Genomic DNA, 19,563 nt, shown 5'->3' with positions numbered 1-19,563 from the left:
GCTCCGTTCCGACAGGCACCCCCCGTCCCCCAAACCACGGCACGGAGCTTCGCCCCCCGCTGCGCACAGGTTACAACTCCCAGGGCACAAAGCCCGGACACCCAGCGAAGGCGGTAACGCCGGGGCAGGCGGCAGCTGCAGCAAAGCGGAGCTCCTCGGGGGCCGCTTGTCGCCTTTTCCCGGGGAAAGGAGGCCGGCGCGATGCCCCGTGCCGGCGGGTCCCCTCGGGGACACCCCACCCCTGGGCCACCTCCAGCCCCGCTGGGCTAAAGCGGGAAAAGCTGCTGAACGCCTGCGAGGCTGAGCCGCGGGGCACCCCGGCAGCGCCGTCCCGGCAGCGCCGTCCCGGCCCCTTCCCCCCGCGGCGCCGGGCCCCGGTACCTGTCCGCCGGGCGGGCCCCGCTCCCGCCGCAGCGCGGGGACGGGCTGCGCGCTCCGCGGGACCCTGCGCGCAGGGCGGGCGCTGCGCCCAGCCGGAACCTCGCCGGGCGGGGGGGAAGGAGCTCCGCGGCGGCCCGAGCCCCCCGCGATGGCAGGTGCGGAGCCGCTGTTGGCCTCCGGGCCTTTGCACAGGCGGGAGCTGCAGGGCTGCCCCTGCCCGCCGCCCCCGCCCCCCTGGGAGAGCCGCTGCTGCGCGCACAGCTACTTCCACAGCAACTGGGCGCAGAACAGAGGGCAGGCAGCTGCTTTCGGAGGAGAGAGGATTTTTAAGATGTTAGTGGGGATCAGACGTGCACTGATGAATTCTGGCACACCTCGATGAGCGGAACGAAGAGGCACGCAGCTCAAACGCCCCTGCCCTCGGTGGGTACTGTCTAACGACAGACGGGTCACCCAGGCTCAGTTTAGGGGATAAAACGGTTTTCCGTGAATCAGGTCTGAACACGGCCGTGAACGTGTCAGCCCTCTGCTGACTGCAGCTGAGCACGGCCAGATGACAACAGTAACGATCTCGCAGCAGGAGTCAACAGCCCTCCCACGCACAGCGCTACCGGGTGCAGGTCACGAACCCTCCCTGAATCCACACTCAAAGAACTAGCTCCCGTTAAGTCCGTGCGCCATATTCGAGCTTTCTCTACCAAGACAAAGACTAGGTACTTGAGTGTAGGCACCTTCTTTTTGCTGCGTGCAGGCATACCCTAAAAATCTGCTCATAATCCTCCTTGTCCCTCCAATCAGCAGCATCTGGTGTTCAGTTGCCCTTGATTTCTCCTTAGGCTTGGATGCTGGCCTTGTAGGACACTAGCTGCCTTCTTGCTCCTACTACATGACACTGTTCTAGATCCAGAGCTAGAGACAGAAAGTCCTGGATGCTTGAAGGAGAGCCCCACCCCTGAACTTTGAGCATTTCATTATCATGCTGGATATAAGCAGTATTCCCTTTTGGCAATTATTCTCCTTTACTCCCCAATTCTGTATTGCTGTCTGCAGTTACAACAAAACATCAGGTCACTTGATTTTCTGCATTTTTACTTATTTACATGTATGAAAGTTAACAAGTGTCTCACATTTTATCTTACATATTCACACCGTCAGGTACACCTCAAAAGGGAAAGAGGCAGGCTGCTGTTGGGCACACCAGATGCAAACGGCACCCACCATTTCCAACGACGGTAAGCTACTACCATCACACTGTGCTGACTCTAACTGCCCTTGAAAACCATTTGCACTCTCCCTCCTTTACCTCCGCTCTAACTGACATTTTGGCAATCAAGGACTGCAGCTACTTGAAACCAAGCTGAGGTCAGGTGATAGATATTGGCAAGCCAAGAGCTCCGATTCTCTTTCCAAGGGCTTAATCAAATTCTGTTGAATATCAACAGCAATATTGATCAGGTCCTCTTGGAGCCTTAAGAAGAGTCCAACAGACGGGCTCTCTTCCAGTCATCCTTCACCTCCTCTTCCTTGCCACAAGGTAAAGCGTCTAGTGTCTCCCTAAGAGATACAACCCTATTTCACGGAGCACTAGCATGCATCTTATCTAGACAATCAGTCCAGAACAAAACAAGCCGGCTATCTTTGTTCCAGCAAAAGTCTGTAAAGTCTTTCAGCAACCGATCAGCAAACTTCTCATCCCCGGTGGCACTGGACCGCCACGTTTTGGTCAGCATGGTGTTATAGGCCCAGTTGTAGCCAATGCGCTCCTCGCAAAACATGTTCTGGTTGGTGGAGCTGGTGGAGTTGCGCCGGCGCCGCTGCTGCCCACAAGAAAATTTCCGCTTGGAATACGGTAGCTGCAAAAACACTGTCCCTGGAGGAAACAGACAGGACTTTAGTCTTTGGCAGACCTACGTCCCTACAACAGGTAGCTGACTCATTACATTTTGAAAAAGGGAACCGGACCGAGTTTCATTTGCCTTTTAGCAAGATAAAACAGGATACGCTTTTCCTCCTTCACTTTTACATGCTACTTCTTCCTGCAAATTACAACACTGGGAGAGAGCACACTTAAGTCTCACATTTCTCTTGGCAGAAGGGAACGAAGCGAAGATGTAGGCTCTGATCCATCTTTCTAACTTCACATCAATTTCCATTCTCTTTGCCATTTTCCAAAAGCTCTCTTCCTGTCATTGTCTTCATGTCTCAGCAACCCCTCTGAACATACTAAGTTATCCCACTGTAATATGCCATGCATGAAGCTTACAAGTGCTGGTAGATCATCAACATTTATGAAGAAAATAATGACAGCAAGTGGATCCTAAATGCTTTATCTATCTCCCACACAGTGTGTATGGGTAGATGCATCTACAACCAACTTTAAGCATAAGAACAGAGCACTGATCTGTCCCAACACCTTTCCCTCCTTCTAGCTTCTACATTTATTTACACTGACGTTTATTTACACTGCAGTTGGAATAAGCTCTGTCTTACTTTTTAATTCTCCATCTCCTGGAAGGAAAAGTTTCAGAGACACTATAAAGCAAGATTTCAAACCAATGCCATTGATTAACAGCAACACTTTGTGCTTTTCATACAGCCTCTCCAGTTTTCTGGTTTGTGTTGACTGATACACCTACTTGTCACCTGACTAGGGACATAATAAGGACCAACATCACTCTCACGAAACACAAACTGCGTGTAAAATGGTTGTTTATAATAGTCTCCTCCTTGCCGCAATGCCTGACAAATATTGCTCACCTGTGACATGGATATACTGGGGCTTGTTCTCAGCTGGGAAGTTGAATGCAGATGCTGAGTATTTATCTTGCACAAATCCAAATCTGGGGAAACAAACACCAAGGGAATTAAAAAAAAAATAATAAAAAAAAAAAAAATAAAAGGAGCCATGCCAGCTAGGATTCCTTCAGCCCAAGGCAGGAGCACCAGGGAAAACCTTCCGCTATCACAAAGGCTCCCTTTTCTTATGGCCTGAAGGCAACGGGAAAAGGGATGGAAGGCGCTGAGCTTCTCCAAATATTCTCCACTGCTGCTAGGCACAGCGTGAAAGCTTGTAGCTCCACACTGATCTCTGTCCTAACTCGTGCCGGAGACAAGAGCAGCAGTAGCTCTGCTTGGGAGGGCACTGAACAGTCTCTGATGAAATGGGGCAGCTGCAGGTGCATGAGGGAAGAGCGACAGTCAAGACAGACATGCCTGGCATATGTTTCAAGCTGTAACATTTTCTTCATGCTGGGCAATATTCCGCGCAACTCTTCAAGCAGCTCACCTGACATTTCTTTGCTCTTTGTAGAATACTTGTTCCTCTCCTGCTTTCTAAGCTAATGAAAGCTTATTTCCAAGCTAAAGTCTCTCTGTCATGAAAAAGACCTTGGCAGCAACACCACGAAACAAACTGGCAGCTCAAGCGCCCAAAGGGTAAGGCTAGACAGTATTCAAAGTTTCCAACAATGCCTTCTTAAACTGGGCCCAACCTCTGATGTACAGCTCACATCCCAGTCTCCTGCCTATTGTCAATCATCAGTTGTCATCCAGTTCGACACTGTGTTAAGTACACATGAAGGGAGTAACTGTCCCTTCTCAGAAAGAAATCTATTTACAGTCTATCTGCTTCTAACTTAGAATAGCAGGAAACCTTTCAGAGGCAATGCCCTCCCTAGGAGGTGAGTATGGTTTGCTAATGAGTGACAGGCTGAAACACTATCTACCTGCACCTTGCACCCACAGAACCACCTCCAGGCATTCTAGTTATATTTTAGTCTAATAATCTGCAGGCAGACTTCAGAGAGGCAGACGGCACAGAACCCACGCGACCCAGGAGTGACTGTTTGGCATAGGTCTTCATCCTTCATCATCCACGGAGATACGAACCTTCCAGTGATTCTGCTCTGTACATACCTGTGTGCTATCGCTTCCTGGAGGAGATGCATACGGTCCCAGTAAGTTTCTGGTTCGAAGCCTGAAACAAACAGAAAGGTTACAGTTACCTAGGAAAGCCACTTTATTTCCTTCTTCTTCAGGACTTCAGTTTTCCCCAGAAGACATCTGAGCACTTTGGTTTTTTCTAGACATTTCTTTTAGTCACATTTTTTTCTGTCAGCTGTCCCTTAAATGCCATCTTATTAGAGATGTATCTTGTACACTCCAGTAGCAGATTCATCCCTGAATTTAGCTTTTGTGTCTCTTGAGATGAAGGACAGGAACATAATGGGATGTGTGGGAGGGGGCAAGGAAGGAGAGTGGGCTGCTGTGTATCACCACGGAGTGCTCTGAAAATACTTAGTTCAACGTCAGTGGGGCTACGGTGACCTCACAGCATACAGATTTGTCACTGACTGTTCTACATTTACAGCTGGACACTGGGTCAAGGGTTAAAGAAAATAAAGAAAACTATCATCTTTACTGTTTTAAATCAGAGCCTTCTACTACTTGTCCCTTCTCATGATGCAATTTTACCTCTCTCTGCGTGGGGACAGAGTTCTCTGATCTTTGAGCTTCCACCTGAGACTTACCACAACAGAGTCACTCAAAAGGGTGAGGTCACATTGCAGAAAAGAAGACTGCAGTTTCTAGCTCTTAATCTCATGTGCAAACACTCTCACGGTGAAGGTAACCATGGCAACAACCACAAAAAAAAAAAAAGAGCACGGCAGTCCAGAAAGCCCAATCTCACTGAGGGGGAGAATAAACAAATGCAGGATACAAACGCAGAGCAGCGGTGGGCAGGGTCTACCAGCAAAACAGACTCTTACAGTATAACATCATGTCAAACTGTATCTACTCGATACAGGCAACATTACAGCCACAGAGATCACTGGGGAGACCACCTTTCCCGTGCCCTGGCGCTCTTGCTGCCAACCTCACACGCTGCTGCATGCTGAGCAGCCGGCCGGCACCGCTTCCTCCGAGCACCACCTTCCTGAGGGCGGCTGCTGAAATGGAAAACAAGCCCTTCATCCAGCTACTGCATGCCTGGTAAATGAGGTTCTTCATGTCAGCTACACGCCAGAAGGGACCTGCTTGCAGAGAAGTATACCAAGGGGTAAACCAAAGGACATTTCTTACCGTCAAACAAATGCTCACTACCCTCCTTCAACAAGCAGCTCACATTGAGTGGGATGAACAACTGAGCTCGAAGTGGGTCTCCGTATAAGTAACTGGGCAAAGCAAACGGGCCTTCCAAGACTGGAACTAGCAAGAAACCACAGGATGTGGCTTTCCGATGCCAACCCTGAACCTGCGAAAAGATTCAAACAATGAATCATTCGACATATGTCAAAGTGAAGAAGGGCACTTATGTGCATAGGAGCTACTCCTTCCCCGAGAATAGATCAGACACGCTCAATTCTCCCCACAGGCTCAGCTTGCTTTGCATGGCAAGCACACAACTGCCCTTGTAAGCAAAGCAGTACAAGCACAAGACATGAGGCTTTCCTTTCTGAAGTGCCACATCAATCAGAAAGCACTTTAAAATAGGACATTTTTCAGGAACTGATTCAGCCTACTTATCATCAGTGGCTAAGCACTGCTGCTTTACTGGAACAGTGCAATAGATTTTAAATAAAAGCAAAAACAATCACCTAGCGCTGTCTGGCTGGGTGGGGTAAAACCTGGTGTTAAATAATTTGAGTTTTATAAAAGCTACAAAAGGGAAAACAAAAAAAATGTAGACATTAAAAAGTGACACAAACCACTTGCTGAAAGCATTTCAATTTGAAAATACAAGTCAAAAAAAAAAAAAAAAATCTAAGCAGCATTGCTGAACAGGAAGAACACTTTGCCTGGAAAAGCCCTGTCAGGAAAGCAATTCCACTAAGATTTAAGGTTTTCAGGCTTGGGGATAGAAGGAATGCAACGTGAAATACATTCCTTTCCAAAGACCCAACTCAGGGCTTAAGATTTGCCTAAGGAGGACTTAAATTTATCACCTTGACCTGTCCTGATCTCTGCACACCGTGCCTGAAACCCACTAAAAGCAGAACACCATCCTGCAGACAGGATGACTACAGATAGTGTGACAAATGCTGACCAGATGCAGCAATGCAAACAGTAAAATTACTTATGGAAATAAGGGCAGATCTAACCCACTGTCCCTCTCCTAATACTTCCCACAACAATGTCCCCAGTAGTCTAAGGGATACAGAGGCCAGACGGGCCTTGCTGCGGCCACCCAGAACACAAGGACTCTTACCATCTCAAAAAGAACAGCTGCAGTCACTGCCATCCAGTGTAACTTGATTTCAAAGGCAGCATTCAGGGAGAAATTGCCATGGTAATAACAACTGCACCACTCCAAGCGGTCAGTGCGGTTATTCACATCCACATCAAGCGTCACTGTCCGTTGCTCGGGCACTGTGGCAGCTACGCAGCCAAGGAACAGGGGTATATTTAAAAGATGCATTAAAGAGAGGGTGGGAGACAGGACAAAGAGAAGAGAAGAAACAAGACAAGCTATTTGAAATTAATTCGTCCTCCCACTCCTCCCCAAAGATTTTTGGGCTAGCAGAACAGTCCCAGAATGCTGCTCATCCAGATCACAAAAGACAAAAAACCTGAAGTATTTCTCCTGTCAGGGGTCTGTGCCACAGAATTACCTCCTCAAGCAGTCAAAAGACATTTCAACTGCAATAAAGAGACGGAACCAAGAGTCAAGCAGCTAATCAATAAGCGACTGGTGCCGTAATTAAATATGGCTAGACAACATCAGCTCCTTCATACCCAAGACATTCCAAATTTGTTTAATATTTCTATATGCCCCCACCAGAAATCACAACAGGGTGCTGTTATGCAGGGCAGGAGCATTCCAGGACTTTCCACAGCTAAAGAAGATTAGAAGTTAAACTTCTTGTTTCTTTAACCCCGTATCAGTATCCCACATTACCGCATTGCTAAAACTGCACATCCAACGCTTTTCGTAAAAGCACGAAAAGTCAGCCAAGACTCCTGCAGCAGCGTTACGATCACTGCAATACCTTCTGTGGCTTTGCAGTAAGTGCTGGGACAGTGCCCAAGATCCAGCTCCCTTTGTGCCCTACACCCCAGCATCCCGGTGAAGGAAGATCTCCGATATCAGGCAAGAGAGGAAGAGAAGCACAGAAAAGTGGAAGTGACCTGGCTGGTGTCATACAGCAGATGGCAAGGCCAGCGATAGAACCCAGATCCCCTGACTTTGAGACCAAAGTTCTGCTATGAACCACGTTATTTTCAACTTTTCTTTAAGCAAATACATAGTTTAACATTTCTATAATGTTAAAAATTGACACAAAACAAAGGGCTGCAATACTACACTAATGAAAAACCTCTGCCCTTCTTTTTATTGCACACATGAGGGATGGATATTGTTATTTCTTGCTTAAGTAGAGGACGATGCGCACCCTTTTATATGGTCAGCTTTTAAATGACCTTACAATTTAATGGCTTAATGGTCTTAAAAAAAATATATGGTTGAAGTTCTTCCTCAAGGTGGATGGAAAGTTCCCACATTCACTTCTACTGTAAGCTAGCCGGAGACAATTTTCAACATTATAAGAAAATCCTTTACACTGCTATTACTGCAGCTTAGGAACATGCAAAGGGAAAAAAAAAAAAAAAAAGAAAACCCCAATAAAAGTGGAAGAACATCACCCAGTTTTGTGTTGTAAATAAGACCCATTTTTATCTTTGGGAAATATATCATCTGCAATTTCTGAGTTGATCTGACAGACCAACACCTTGTAATTTTCTTTTTCTTGCTCCTTTTCAGTGGAATATCACTGTGAACGCAATGCTCGTGGTTAGCAGGCTATGGTGCCAGTTTTGTAAAGAAGTACGTTGGAAAACAACACCCCAAAAGCCGTAAAGCGAAAGCAGCTCAGTCAAGTGGGTGTTGGTCGTTAGCCAAGAGGTCAGTGATAACACCACAGTCCAGTGTGCCCCAACTAGCACACTGTGAAGAATGAGCTCCCTGCTCCCTTAGACTGTTCCTTTTTCCAGATAATGCAGACTCCCCATTAGGGCTGGAGCTTCTCTCTCCACCTTGTCTGCTGCTGTAAGTCACAGATAAAGCAACAGGAACACAGTCCAACCAGGTGAGCTAATCGAAAGGACCTTAAAAACAGATGAGAAATACCCATGTGTCTGAATTCAGAAGCTTCAGATTAAAACCAACTTAATTTTAATAACATAAACTCTGGCTTCCATAGATCTGATTTTAAGAGGACTCACCTGCTTCCCAATTGTCTTGTACCATTGAGTATTTAACTAATGATTGATTGAGTAAATCGGAGAGGAGCAGGCAGGTTATTCTCCAGTCACAGACTACGCTACATACGTGACTACAGATGCTAGTGCATGCATTGCTATAAATCAAAAGGGACAAGATTAGGTATATCACAGGTCAGACTTCCACTGGGAAGGGAAAGGGGACAATCACTGGCAAGTGACAGGGGAACTGGGAGGGATAAAGATTTTAGGGACACATGGAGCTTGTTCCAGAGCTCCCAATGCTTGCATGCAGTTTTATGTCACAGCCTGACATTTAGGGAAGGTGGGGAGGGGAAGAAATGAAAACCACAACCAAATCAAAGCCAAGAGAGGAACAAATGAAGTCACGTGGACCAGAGGTCATCTGGGTTTAGTAAAGCTCCTTGCCTCAGATGAACTGGTAAAGGTTTTTTTTTTTAATACTGTTTAGAAGAGGGACAGCACAGAAACATCAATTAAACCAGTTCCTTTGTAAGAAAAAAGTTCCACATTGGATTTTTCTCCAAGAAACTATTATTCCCGGAATAACCAGACTGCATGTGAGCAATCTGGAGGCACTTTTCATTCATCCAAGGACTGCAAATTAGTTAAATAGCATATAGGACATAATTCCAACTGAAATGAAAAAGGAGGGCCACACAGGTGTGCAACTACATCACATGCTGAGGGAATACACTCTTTCCTGGCTGGCGTTAAGGAAGAGGCGGAGAGGGGCACTAAAGCACCCTTCTTTCTTTGCCTGTTTCCCCAGGTGCGAGCTTACCGAGTCTGTCTTGTCATCTCACCGAAGAGGACAGCCATAGAAAAGTGATGTGGTTTTCTTGGGCTAAACAGTGAGTAAGAGATCAAAGCAGGAATAGGATCTGGCCCAAGCGCCTCCAGCCTTCACAGTACTTTCACGCCAGCCTACGTTCAGGCTTCAGCTCTGGCCAATCACTGAGCTAATGAGGTTGGGTACTAGCCAAGGCAACAGATTTATCGTGTGACAGGGAAAAATACCCTACATATGTTGGCTCCAGGGAATTAACCATTAGTTCAGACTTCCTATCCTTAACGCTTTCCCATTTCTGATGCTGTTCCTCTTCACACAAGGCTTTCAGAAATACACAAGGATTACTGTAACTTCAGGTTTAAGAGATACCACACCAGCAGTAAGTCACTTCTCTTCAGAAGGTCAAATATACAAAACAGAACAGCAGAATTTTTGTTTTATCCTGAATTGACAGGCCTTTAAAAGATGCATCTAAATAAACCCGAAGTTGCAGTTCCATAGCAATGATTTTTCTTGTAATTTTAAACAAGGAAAGAGGAACAAAAGCAAGTGACTCAGGCTGGCCTGGAAACGCAATAAAAAGCTGACAAAGCAACACAGTCAATCATGCAGCCAGTATGTTTCACGGGCTGTTAGTGGCAGTCAGTGTTATACTTCACACATTACAGAACTGTAGATATTAGAATGGTATCTTGCCCACCAGCAAGATCTTCCATACGCAAACCCTACTGCTTCCGTACTGCAGGCACCATTTGTAGCTGGGCTTCCCAGACGTTAATATAAAGAGTTTGGCTACACGTGGTTCAGATCAGCTGAGAAGCCTCCAGCACATCACAGAAAACTTCTAACACATCTGGATCTCACCGTGGCTTTCGCCATTAAGAAGCAATCAGACATGTCATATTAAGTACAGTTTGGTTGCTCTGCTGTTCTCACAACTTATCCCTCCATGCTCATCACAGGTTGTGAAGAGTCTCTCTGGATCCGCATGGAGACAAAGTATTTTCCTCTCCGAATTCTAGAGGATGGCATAGGGAGAGGTTCAGGAACAAGGAATATTTAAAGACTACTTTTTACTGTATTCCAGCACTCAGAAGCAAAAATTGCCTGCTCAGCCAGTGAAACACACCTCCACCGTATGAGAACAAGTCCATGTGCAAGACACATGTAAGGCCAGCATGAAATTTGCAGCTTTATTGCTGGTCCACGTGAGATCATACCCTTGGCTGGCTGCTCTTCCCCTTTCAAGCTATCCCCTTGAACTTCCCCAGCTGTCACCTGTGCTGTGCATCTACCTAATAGTGCAGCTGCCTGGCTCCGTCCTCCGAAACTGCGGCTAAAGGAACTGTGCCTACTTGCATAGGAGGCTGGGCGGCTGGGCAGCCAGGGCAGGAAAAAGGCCGGGATTTCCGAGTGCAGGAGCTCTTCTGCCACAAACGCCACCTCAAACCATTTCCTCTGGAAGGCGGAGAAGTCATCCATGGCAGCAGTGTGCCACATGGCAGGCTGCTGCATGCCCACTGAACGGAAAAGCAAGAGGAAGGACAGATCGCAGTTAGAACAAGTGTTCAAGATCAAGACAGACATGTAGTTCTTTCTGAAAAAGAGGAAGGAAAAAAAATCAGGTTATGATGTCTGCAATTCCCTTCCCCCCCCCCCCCCCCTCTTTAGAGCAGTGTTTTTCATTGCTCCCAAAATGCATTTCTGCTGCAGCACCCATAAGAATCAAGCACAGGTAGAGATTAGGCAACGGGATAACGAAGAAAGTCTTGTAATAACACAATGCTGACCTCGGTCTTGTTCTTTGTCCACAACAATCTTGTAAAAATAAAAGCCATAAATAAAGGTTCGTAAAGCTTCTCCAGATGCATGGACAATAAGCTGCTCTTCTAGCATTTTCTGAACAACAACAAAAAAAAAGAGAACAGAGCAAACACGATAAAAAAGGCGAAGTCATTCTTCCAGTTACATAAAAAGGCTGCTAGAGAACATTAGGAAATTATTTTCTTTTTCTTGACATCTTTTTGTCCAGTTATGTGTCTAACGAGAATATCAGCAATGTTCTCTCTTGATATTCAGTAAATGCAGCAAGTCCTTATGTCCCTGAGAAATCGCATTTGACCTTTCTGCAGATGTCTGCCTTCTTCCCTTACCCTGCTCTGGTTTTATAGATGGATTTATAGGAAGGTAAGAGGTTGGAAACATTCTTTGTTCCCTGTTAATTGATATGAGATCTCAGCAGAGGAATGAACTCCAAAACATTTCCAACCTTCTGCCCCTGACACAGCTCAATAACAAAGAAAAACATTCACAACCATAAGCAGTATATCTTGTATAAAGTATGTATTTTTCAGCATCCATAAAAGAGAGGCCATATGCTGTTGTTCTTACAACTTCATTAACTAATTAACAGAAGAAAAAACAAAACTAAAACCAAAATCAAATCACGCTGTAGTGCCTCAATTCTAACACAATGGAGAGTTCTTGGTAACTGCTAGCTAACTGGAGGTTAGACACAGAACTGTAATCGTATAAAAGGGGAAAAAATAATACACATTACTACTGAAGCATATGTTGCTGTTTGGTGATAGGGAATCCAAAAAAATGTCATCATTACCTCGTATTCTGTGGAACACTGTTTTTAGTACCTCTCAATAAAAGGACTTTAATAAGAAACAGAAATTATTGCTATGCTTTCCTCTACGATTCTACTTTCTTCACAGAGTGAGGTACTTCTGACCCTCCATACAGCCCTTGAGAGCTCTCTTACCTGCATTATGTCAATCGCCATGGCTTGGGTTTGCACACCTTCCACGTTATTCACCAGCCAGTGAACCACTTCTGCACTGATGAAACAGTATGGAGAGAGGCCCTTCTGTTCAGAGAGCAGCTGGATCCCTGTGCTGAACCACAGCAAATCACACACGTTAACACGGACTGACTGACAGCTCTTTTAAGTGACAAAGACAAAAATCACCTCTGGTAAAAAAAAAGGGGGATAAGAACAGGGCAAGAAACAATGCCCCAGAGTGACCTATCATTAGCTTCTGATAACAAGATGAAGAGCTGACACTGACAGTACTTTAGTGTCTTACTGAGAATTCTTGCTTTGACAAGATTCTGGGATTCTACTAACTGAAGTCTCTGCAGCAATACTCACACCTCAATTTCTATAAAATGCCTTGTTGGAGAGATTGGAACTGAATAACAAAAGGAAGCTTAAAACTCTTCCACAGCTGACACGGGGCTTTCCTTTGAGTGACTCCAGGCCTCATGTCCTCTTACAAAACATCTGGACAGATGTTAGGCGTATTTATATTAAAAACTTACGTGGGGTGTTTCATGGCTTCGAGAATCTCTATCAAGGTGGAGGAGGAAGTCAGAGTGCTTGCTGAACACTGCTGAGAGCTGGGAAGTAAACAGAAACATGTTCAAAATTAAAAGCAGCCAATTTGTTTAAATATGTACATTTAAGAAAAATGGTCTCTCTTCTCTTCCCAACAATGACTTTGCCACATTTATTTCCTTCTTCGTCTCAACAGGGACAACTAAAAGCATCAGACCTGTATTTCCCCCCCCCCCCCCCCCCGAGGTCATCAGGTCATTGCTATACTGACCCAATGCACACTCTGTTACATACAGGTGTTCTCAGGAGCAACTGAAAGCAAACATTTTGAGGTAGCCTTTTTTTTACTGTAATATACAACCACAGGAAACAGGTGCTAATATAGTTTATTTTTAATGTTGCTTCCTCCCCAGTGTCTCAACTCCAGGTTAGAACCTCCTGGGTTTCATCAACCTACGTGATCCAATCAGACCTGTAGGGCCCCCCTTCGCTAAAACAGACAGAAGACAGATGTCAATTCAAAGCCTGGTTTTCTGCTAACAGATTGCAGAAATGGAATTTCTTCACTCTTCACTTCTTGAAGAATGAAGCTCTTTTTGTGGGTGGGGAAATCAGGCCTTGTGTTAATTCAGATCTGGAAAACTGGGTTGCAAGGCTTATTTTACTACCAGTCTTTCTGCATGTGGAAATGCTGCAGTGAGGTCTTGTGACAAGTGCCTTCTAGTGCTGACAGACACAGCAGATCTCGTTCTCAGGTTCCCATTTAAGTGCCCATTCCTTGACACCAGGAAGGGGAGTGTAACTGCACAGAACTGCAGTAGAGCACTGCTGTGCTTTTCTTACCTGCCCTCTGCAGCAGCAGCTGTGCTATATCCTTGGTCTGCAACATTCTGGGAACTTCCCAAGGTCTGTGTGTTGCCCCTATCCGGTAACTGCCCCGTGTTTATCAATGTGTTGCCATCTGAGGCTGCAGGAACCGACTGATCTATAGAGACCTGCAAGGAGTAAACACAGCAACACCTTTATGAAATATATGATGTAATCTGTTTCCCATTTTCTCCCCTCCCTGCATCATCTGTACCTCAGCTTAAGTTAGTCAACAATTAGCAATACTATAAGGCAAGAACAAGCATACGCAGAAAAGGATAAATACAGTCTTACTTTTGTCCTCACTACAGAGCTACTGACAAACACAAAATTTAGAAACCCAGCCACAAACTGTGTTCAGAGAACTACTGGTAAACCAGCAACACCAGTCCCAACCTGACACTTTCAACTCGAGTCAGTAACTGTGATTATAAACATGCAACCGACAGAACAGGAAAGTTAATCACTACGGGAAAGTAGTAAGCAGTTAGAAAAAATAGTTTCAACTCTAACTCTCAGACAAAAATATGCAAATCTATCACACAGAATTCAAGTTTCATAATGCACAAAATCAGCTCATCTTCTTTCTTTTCTTAGGGTAGTATCAGGAGGCTGGTTGGCACCCACCCACACCTATGTCTCCAAGACAACAAGAACACTTTCCTCCCGCAGGAACACTTGCACTATTCCAACAGTAGACTGAATAGTTCACAAAATTAACATAAAATCATTTCAGAAAGAACATGAATGCTGCAAGATTCAGCAAAGTACAGGCTGTAATTGCCATCTGTCATTAACACGTATGGTTCAGGAAAGGCATATTATATAAAAGCTAGAGAGGTGGGGGGAGGAACACGAACAGCAGCGTAACTCGGTAACTCAAGCTGGTGTAAATACGAGGGCTGATCTGCCATGATGAATCCACAGCACATGCACAGCTAAAAAACAGAAAGCTGGTAGTTTGACTTAGGTCTGACAGCCAGACCAGAGTCCTTTAGTTATGTCATTTCTCACATCCCAAAGATCTCTCACTCTGCAATGGCAGATGTCCCTTTTTGGGCAGCCAAAACCAGCAGATGCTCCAGTGTGGAATCTACAGTCCCCACAGCCAGCTAAATCCACGCTACTTCCTCAGAGCTCCCTTCAACCAGCAGTATTTTCTATGGACACACTGTGTTATTGCTAACTCCGAACTGCTGTTAAGTGTCCAAACAACTGCTGTCACTATGACCCTTTTAAACCAAGATGACACCAATATTTTCAGCCCTCAGTCATTTAAGAAACCAAGTACCCAATTTGACTTGGATCTCCCCAGAGCCACCTGTCAGTCAAATGCCATGGAAGAAATTTAGCCAAGGATGAGATGAGTAAGCTGTTGCCATTTCTAATTTTCTTTTAGCAAGGGAAGATGGAAAACCAGTACTTACTGAAACACAAAAAGAGAAGCTTCAGTAGTTGACAAGACAGTACTGCAAAGGACATTAGGGCAGGGCACACGGACATCCAAAGCACATCACAAACATGGAATGGTGGAAGGAAACAGTCACATCCACCACCACCAGCCACTTTGTCCTGCTACGGCCGCGCATCTCCCTCTCAACGCGCAGATCTGAACACATGTCAGGTTCCCCACGTGGCAAGCTGAGGACAACAAATGCTCTCCATCACCTCAGTCCAAAAGCCAGCGATGACAAGACCCCATTCAAAACTAACCTGTGAGTGGAAGGTTGAAGCTGTACGTGGGCTGCGAACAAAATCCATAAAGAAGGCCCCATCCTGAAGGCATCAGAGGAAGTAGGCCCATTAATGGCAACAGCAACAGGAACAAGAAGTTGAAGAAAAGCAAATACAAGGTTGTGCAAGTATGAAATGACCACAGAGAGAAAGCATGACGAGAATGCAAATCCCAAACAGGCCCAGAACGTCAGATGCAGCAGAATGCAGAGCATCAGGAGTTACCCAAATGCATACCCTTACTTTCTCTCTGTAACAAGACACTGCTCTTTCTTAGCACAGATGTTTTTCCAAAGTTTTGAAAACCACACTGATCAGAAGCCAACTGAAACGACAGGCTTCCCTCCACACTTCACAGGAGAAAGACTTGAGCGCTAAAGTACGTGGGTTTCCATCCCAAATGTAAAGCTGAGTAGTGATACAAAAACTGCCTGTGTAATGACAAATACCCAGAAGAAGGACAACTTTTTTTTTCTAGTCTGTCAGTCACTCAAATGATAAAGAAGGAGAGGCAAGGAAGCTCTTTTCAAGAAGCACAGTCTTCCTCTCAAATGCAGGTCTGGTATGGTGCAAAGGAAAGGGAAGAAAAATTCATCACAAAGATCTTTCCAACATTGTGTCTAATACTTCATGCAAAATTAAACAGATACTGCCTGTGCTATGTTCCCTGCCTACTTGCAAACCCTGGATGAATTTATCCCCGGCTGCTATTCAAAGATGTGTCAAGATTCTCTTATCACATAAGACAATGCAGTGGAACTCAACTAGATTTTCGTTCCCTATTTGCAATTCTTTATTCTGTTCCCTAGGCACAATAGTTTGTCTAGCCTGTGGTTAAGACGATGCTTACGCTGGTATGTACATATAAAACATCTTCTGGAAAGAATCAATGCCAGGGTTATATGGCTGGCAATTTACGCAGTGCAGAAGCAGAGCCAAGCACCCTGTATATCCATAAGGGCAAAGGCTTCCCAAACAGCTCATGCATCAAGCTAAGCCCCTGGGTTAACATCGTACTGTATTGCCCAGTAATGGGCTGAAGCGACTTGTCAGTTCTACTCTGAAACAAAGCACAGGCGGAGCCAATGGCTCAGTTTTGTTCTGGAATAACTCCAGCACTGAACAGCAGCCTGGAAAAGCACCTGCTCCCGGGGCTGCTGCCAGAGCACACACCTGTGGCAACTTGTCAGTACTTTGGCTGCAAGTCTCGGGACAGCCAAGAGATGTACCCACGCTGGTGAGCCCTGAAGGGGTTGTGTTGTCCTGGAAACATGAGGCACACTCTTGCAGATGTTTCCAAGTGAGCACAAAGTTGCCTGATAAGGCTAACCTGTCCACCAGCACCTTTCCAACAAGAGTGAGCCATCAATTGGGAGATCCCAACTGCTTCTCTCCCAGTCCCTATGTGTAAATATTTATAGGAGTGTTTTCGATCGTAGCGTGAAAGGCTTTCTGTTGATAACACACTCTTCCAGATTCTCTCCAGTTCGCCCTCCAGAGAGGCTTCTGAATATAGTTACTTTTAAAATTACACAAGATTGCATTTGCTTATTAGCATTTCCTGGTAGCACAAAGTCTGTTACTTTGTTTCCAACACACTAATGTGCCATTGCTATGGGATCAAATTTTGCCTTCTTCCCTCTGCCACACACAACCAGACGCAGCGTTCTTCTGTCCTGTGTCCTACGTGGAATTTTCACCAGCCTTCCTGGTAGAAAGAGATATTTACAGTATCTGTATTTAAAGAGCGAAGTTTGACGAAGCTGATTTTCCAAAACAGTAGAAGAGGAGAATGCAAAGCCTGATGGATGATCTGGAAGTTTGCAAACATGCCTCAAGTCACCTTCTGCACCTACTTTTTCCAAGCCTAGCATGACCTGCTCCAGAATCTCATCTGTGTTTTGGAAACACTCTCATTCTACAAATAGGTGTCTCTCAGCAAGACGACTGCAGTTATTCTATCACTTCAACTAGCAATATCCATGTCTCCAGAATAACAACATGCTCGTTCCTGGTGGTGATAGAAAAGGTGGATGTCAAAAACACTAGATGCAAAGCAAAAAAAAAAACTGAAAGAGACGCTTAAGTTGATAGTGGGCAATCTGAGAAATTTTTCTTTGCAATACTTCAACTGTTGAACCCAAAAACAGGTCACGCTTAAGCGTTGCACCTTGGTTCAGTTCCTCGTTACTTCTGCTGAAAGACCTTCAAGCCAGAACACAGAAAAACAATCAAATATTTCTGGTTGGACTTGGAGGTGGAGTTTCTGCTCTCCTGGCACTCACAGGACAGTTGACAAGAAGGCTGAGGGATAGCACAGTCTTTTCTTTAAGTGTCTGAAGAGAGCTCCAGGAAGATAGTTTTCTCCACCCTGGATTCCAGCCAGGAATGACATCTAAATCATTGCTCAGGAACACATCCTCTCCTCGAAGCAGATCCAAGTGACTGGAGTTCCTGCTGTTAAAATTCCACTGAGGCTTCACACAGTCACAGTCTAGAGCTTGATTTTGGTCTTAAAAACAGCCTTCATATAAATGCAGACAGCACTGTACTAAATCTAAAAATCAAACCCTGATTGAAATGAAATGCGCTACCGGAAAAGGAAATGGACTAGCTAACAAATACCACTGAAATCAGCAAAACTCACTGAGATAACATCCCAGGGCTTCCATCTCATTGTCACAGTGTTAAAGAATCGAAGGATGGTTGTGTCCCAACCTCTTCTTATACCCTTGCACACAAAGGCTTAAATCCAGTCCTTGCTGGATTAGAGAGCAAGATGTGGTGTGATGTAGCCATGTGCTTAGAGGAATAATCTTGTATTATTTGAGAAATTCAATAGCAGCTAAAGAAAGACCAGAAAGTCTTTACCTTACGAGGGCTGTCCATGTAGGTGGGTGTGATGGCAATGCTCCCACTCTCCGAAGGCTGCCCAGAGCTTTTCCCAGAAAGCATTGCTGCTTGCTGCTCCCCCAGAGTCCTAAAACAAAAGGAAAGAATCCAGAGTTTGTTCAAACACACTCTGTGTCAGGTTCCACTTGAAGGCAACTGTAGCAGAGGGGTACTACTGTATTTTCAGACATTTGCTCTCCCACACTCTGAAGCACAGAGTCAGTCCAATGTTCTGTAAGTACTTTTTACCCCACATAAACAACATGGACCCTTGAACTTACTCAGATGTATCATGCATGTGTAATACTACCTTATCATTAAAAAAAATACTAAAATATCTTATGTATTTAACAGAAACAATGTTTTAAATTGTGTTTACAGCATATCTGGTATTAGGGCTCTGAGTTTCTTTGAACCATTCTAGATCAATAGCGGAAAAAGAACCTCAGATGTTTGACAGGTATTTTAATAGATGTTATCAGAGCAAACAAATTGTTTTCTTTAGGCTGTATTTGTTTATACTGAGACCACTCAACTGGTGTCATGTACCTGTGTACACTTACATCGCAATTAAGCTCTTTTGTGAATGCAACTGTACTGGCAAACCACAAACAGGTAACAAATCTGATGTGTTACAGACTGAAATGCTACTTAAAAAGATGCTCCTTCTAAATTACTGGACATTCACTTCTCTAGTCTCCATGCTCCTTTCTAGTCTGCAGTATTCATTCTATTAACGGAAACATTACACAAGGAACTCACCGAAAACCCCCAGTATTTCCCCAGCCCCGCCACAAGGATACTAAAGAAGCAGGATCCCACATCCCTTTTTTCAAGGCAAAGTTCCCCAATCTGCTTTAGCCAGCCCCGGTGGAATATGCAGGAAGGATGTTCTAGTGCTCTTCATACAGACTAGTTGTAGAGACTCACTTCTGACTGGCTTCCATCTGCAGCAGGGCTGAGAGCGCTGAGGTTCCCTTCTTCCCAATGGGAGGCCCAGACTGCTCCAGAGAGTGGGTGGGAATTGGACCAGCAATCTGCAAGCCTTTCATGGCAGACCCTTTCTAACAAAAAACGAAAGCAAAGACCTAATCAAGCTAGGCTTAACTAAGAAGCCAGAACACAACACCTCACGTCAGCAGGGCTTGATTAGGTACACTTTAAAAAGGAAGTTAAACCATACGTACACAAGAAATGGAACAGCCTAGCATCTTGTGTGGATGCTATTCTCAACATAAAATTTATGTTTTTCTGGAAAAGGTGGATTTGCTCTGAAATAAACTACCCCATACAGTGTGTGAATTGGAAGAGA

The 19,563-nt window shown here is 45.0% G+C and overlaps 1 protein-coding gene across 1 annotated transcript in view; it reads right to left on the bottom strand.

Annotated features, from left to right (window-relative positions):
* Nucleotides 1-1,453: 1,453 nt before the first annotated feature.
* Nucleotides 1,454-19,563, bottom strand: part of DEPDC5 (DEP domain containing 5, GATOR1 subcomplex subunit) — a 47,722-nt gene continuing 29,612 nt past the window's right edge. The window contains exons 31-43 of the mRNA XM_086474331.1: nucleotides 19,182-19,315; nucleotides 18,231-18,339; nucleotides 15,339-15,401; nucleotides 13,602-13,753; nucleotides 12,743-12,820; nucleotides 12,183-12,315; nucleotides 11,203-11,311; nucleotides 10,708-10,932; nucleotides 6,590-6,759; nucleotides 5,464-5,635; nucleotides 4,297-4,357; nucleotides 3,139-3,221; nucleotides 1,454-2,251 (exon numbers count right to left, since the gene is read on the bottom strand). Coding sequence (XP_086330457.1) covers nucleotides 1,956-2,251; nucleotides 3,139-3,221; nucleotides 4,297-4,357; nucleotides 5,464-5,635; nucleotides 6,590-6,759; nucleotides 10,708-10,932; nucleotides 11,203-11,311; nucleotides 12,183-12,315; nucleotides 12,743-12,820; nucleotides 13,602-13,753; nucleotides 15,339-15,401; nucleotides 18,231-18,339; nucleotides 19,182-19,315 — 1,785 coding nt within the window. The 3' untranslated portion in view covers nucleotides 1,454-1,955. The remainder of the gene's footprint in view (nucleotides 2,252-3,138; nucleotides 3,222-4,296; nucleotides 4,358-5,463; nucleotides 5,636-6,589; nucleotides 6,760-10,707; nucleotides 10,933-11,202; nucleotides 11,312-12,182; nucleotides 12,316-12,742; nucleotides 12,821-13,601; nucleotides 13,754-15,338; nucleotides 15,402-18,230; nucleotides 18,340-19,181; nucleotides 19,316-19,563) is intronic.

The sequence above is a fragment of the Leptosomus discolor genome, chromosome 16 (assembly GCF_034619465.1).
Source record: "Leptosomus discolor isolate bLepDis1 chromosome 16, bLepDis1.hap2, whole genome shotgun sequence".
NCBI lineage: Eukaryota > Metazoa > Chordata > Aves > Leptosomiformes > Leptosomidae > Leptosomus > Leptosomus discolor.
Note: the sequence above shows the minus strand (reverse complement) of the source record. Positions and strands in the feature narration are given on the sequence as shown.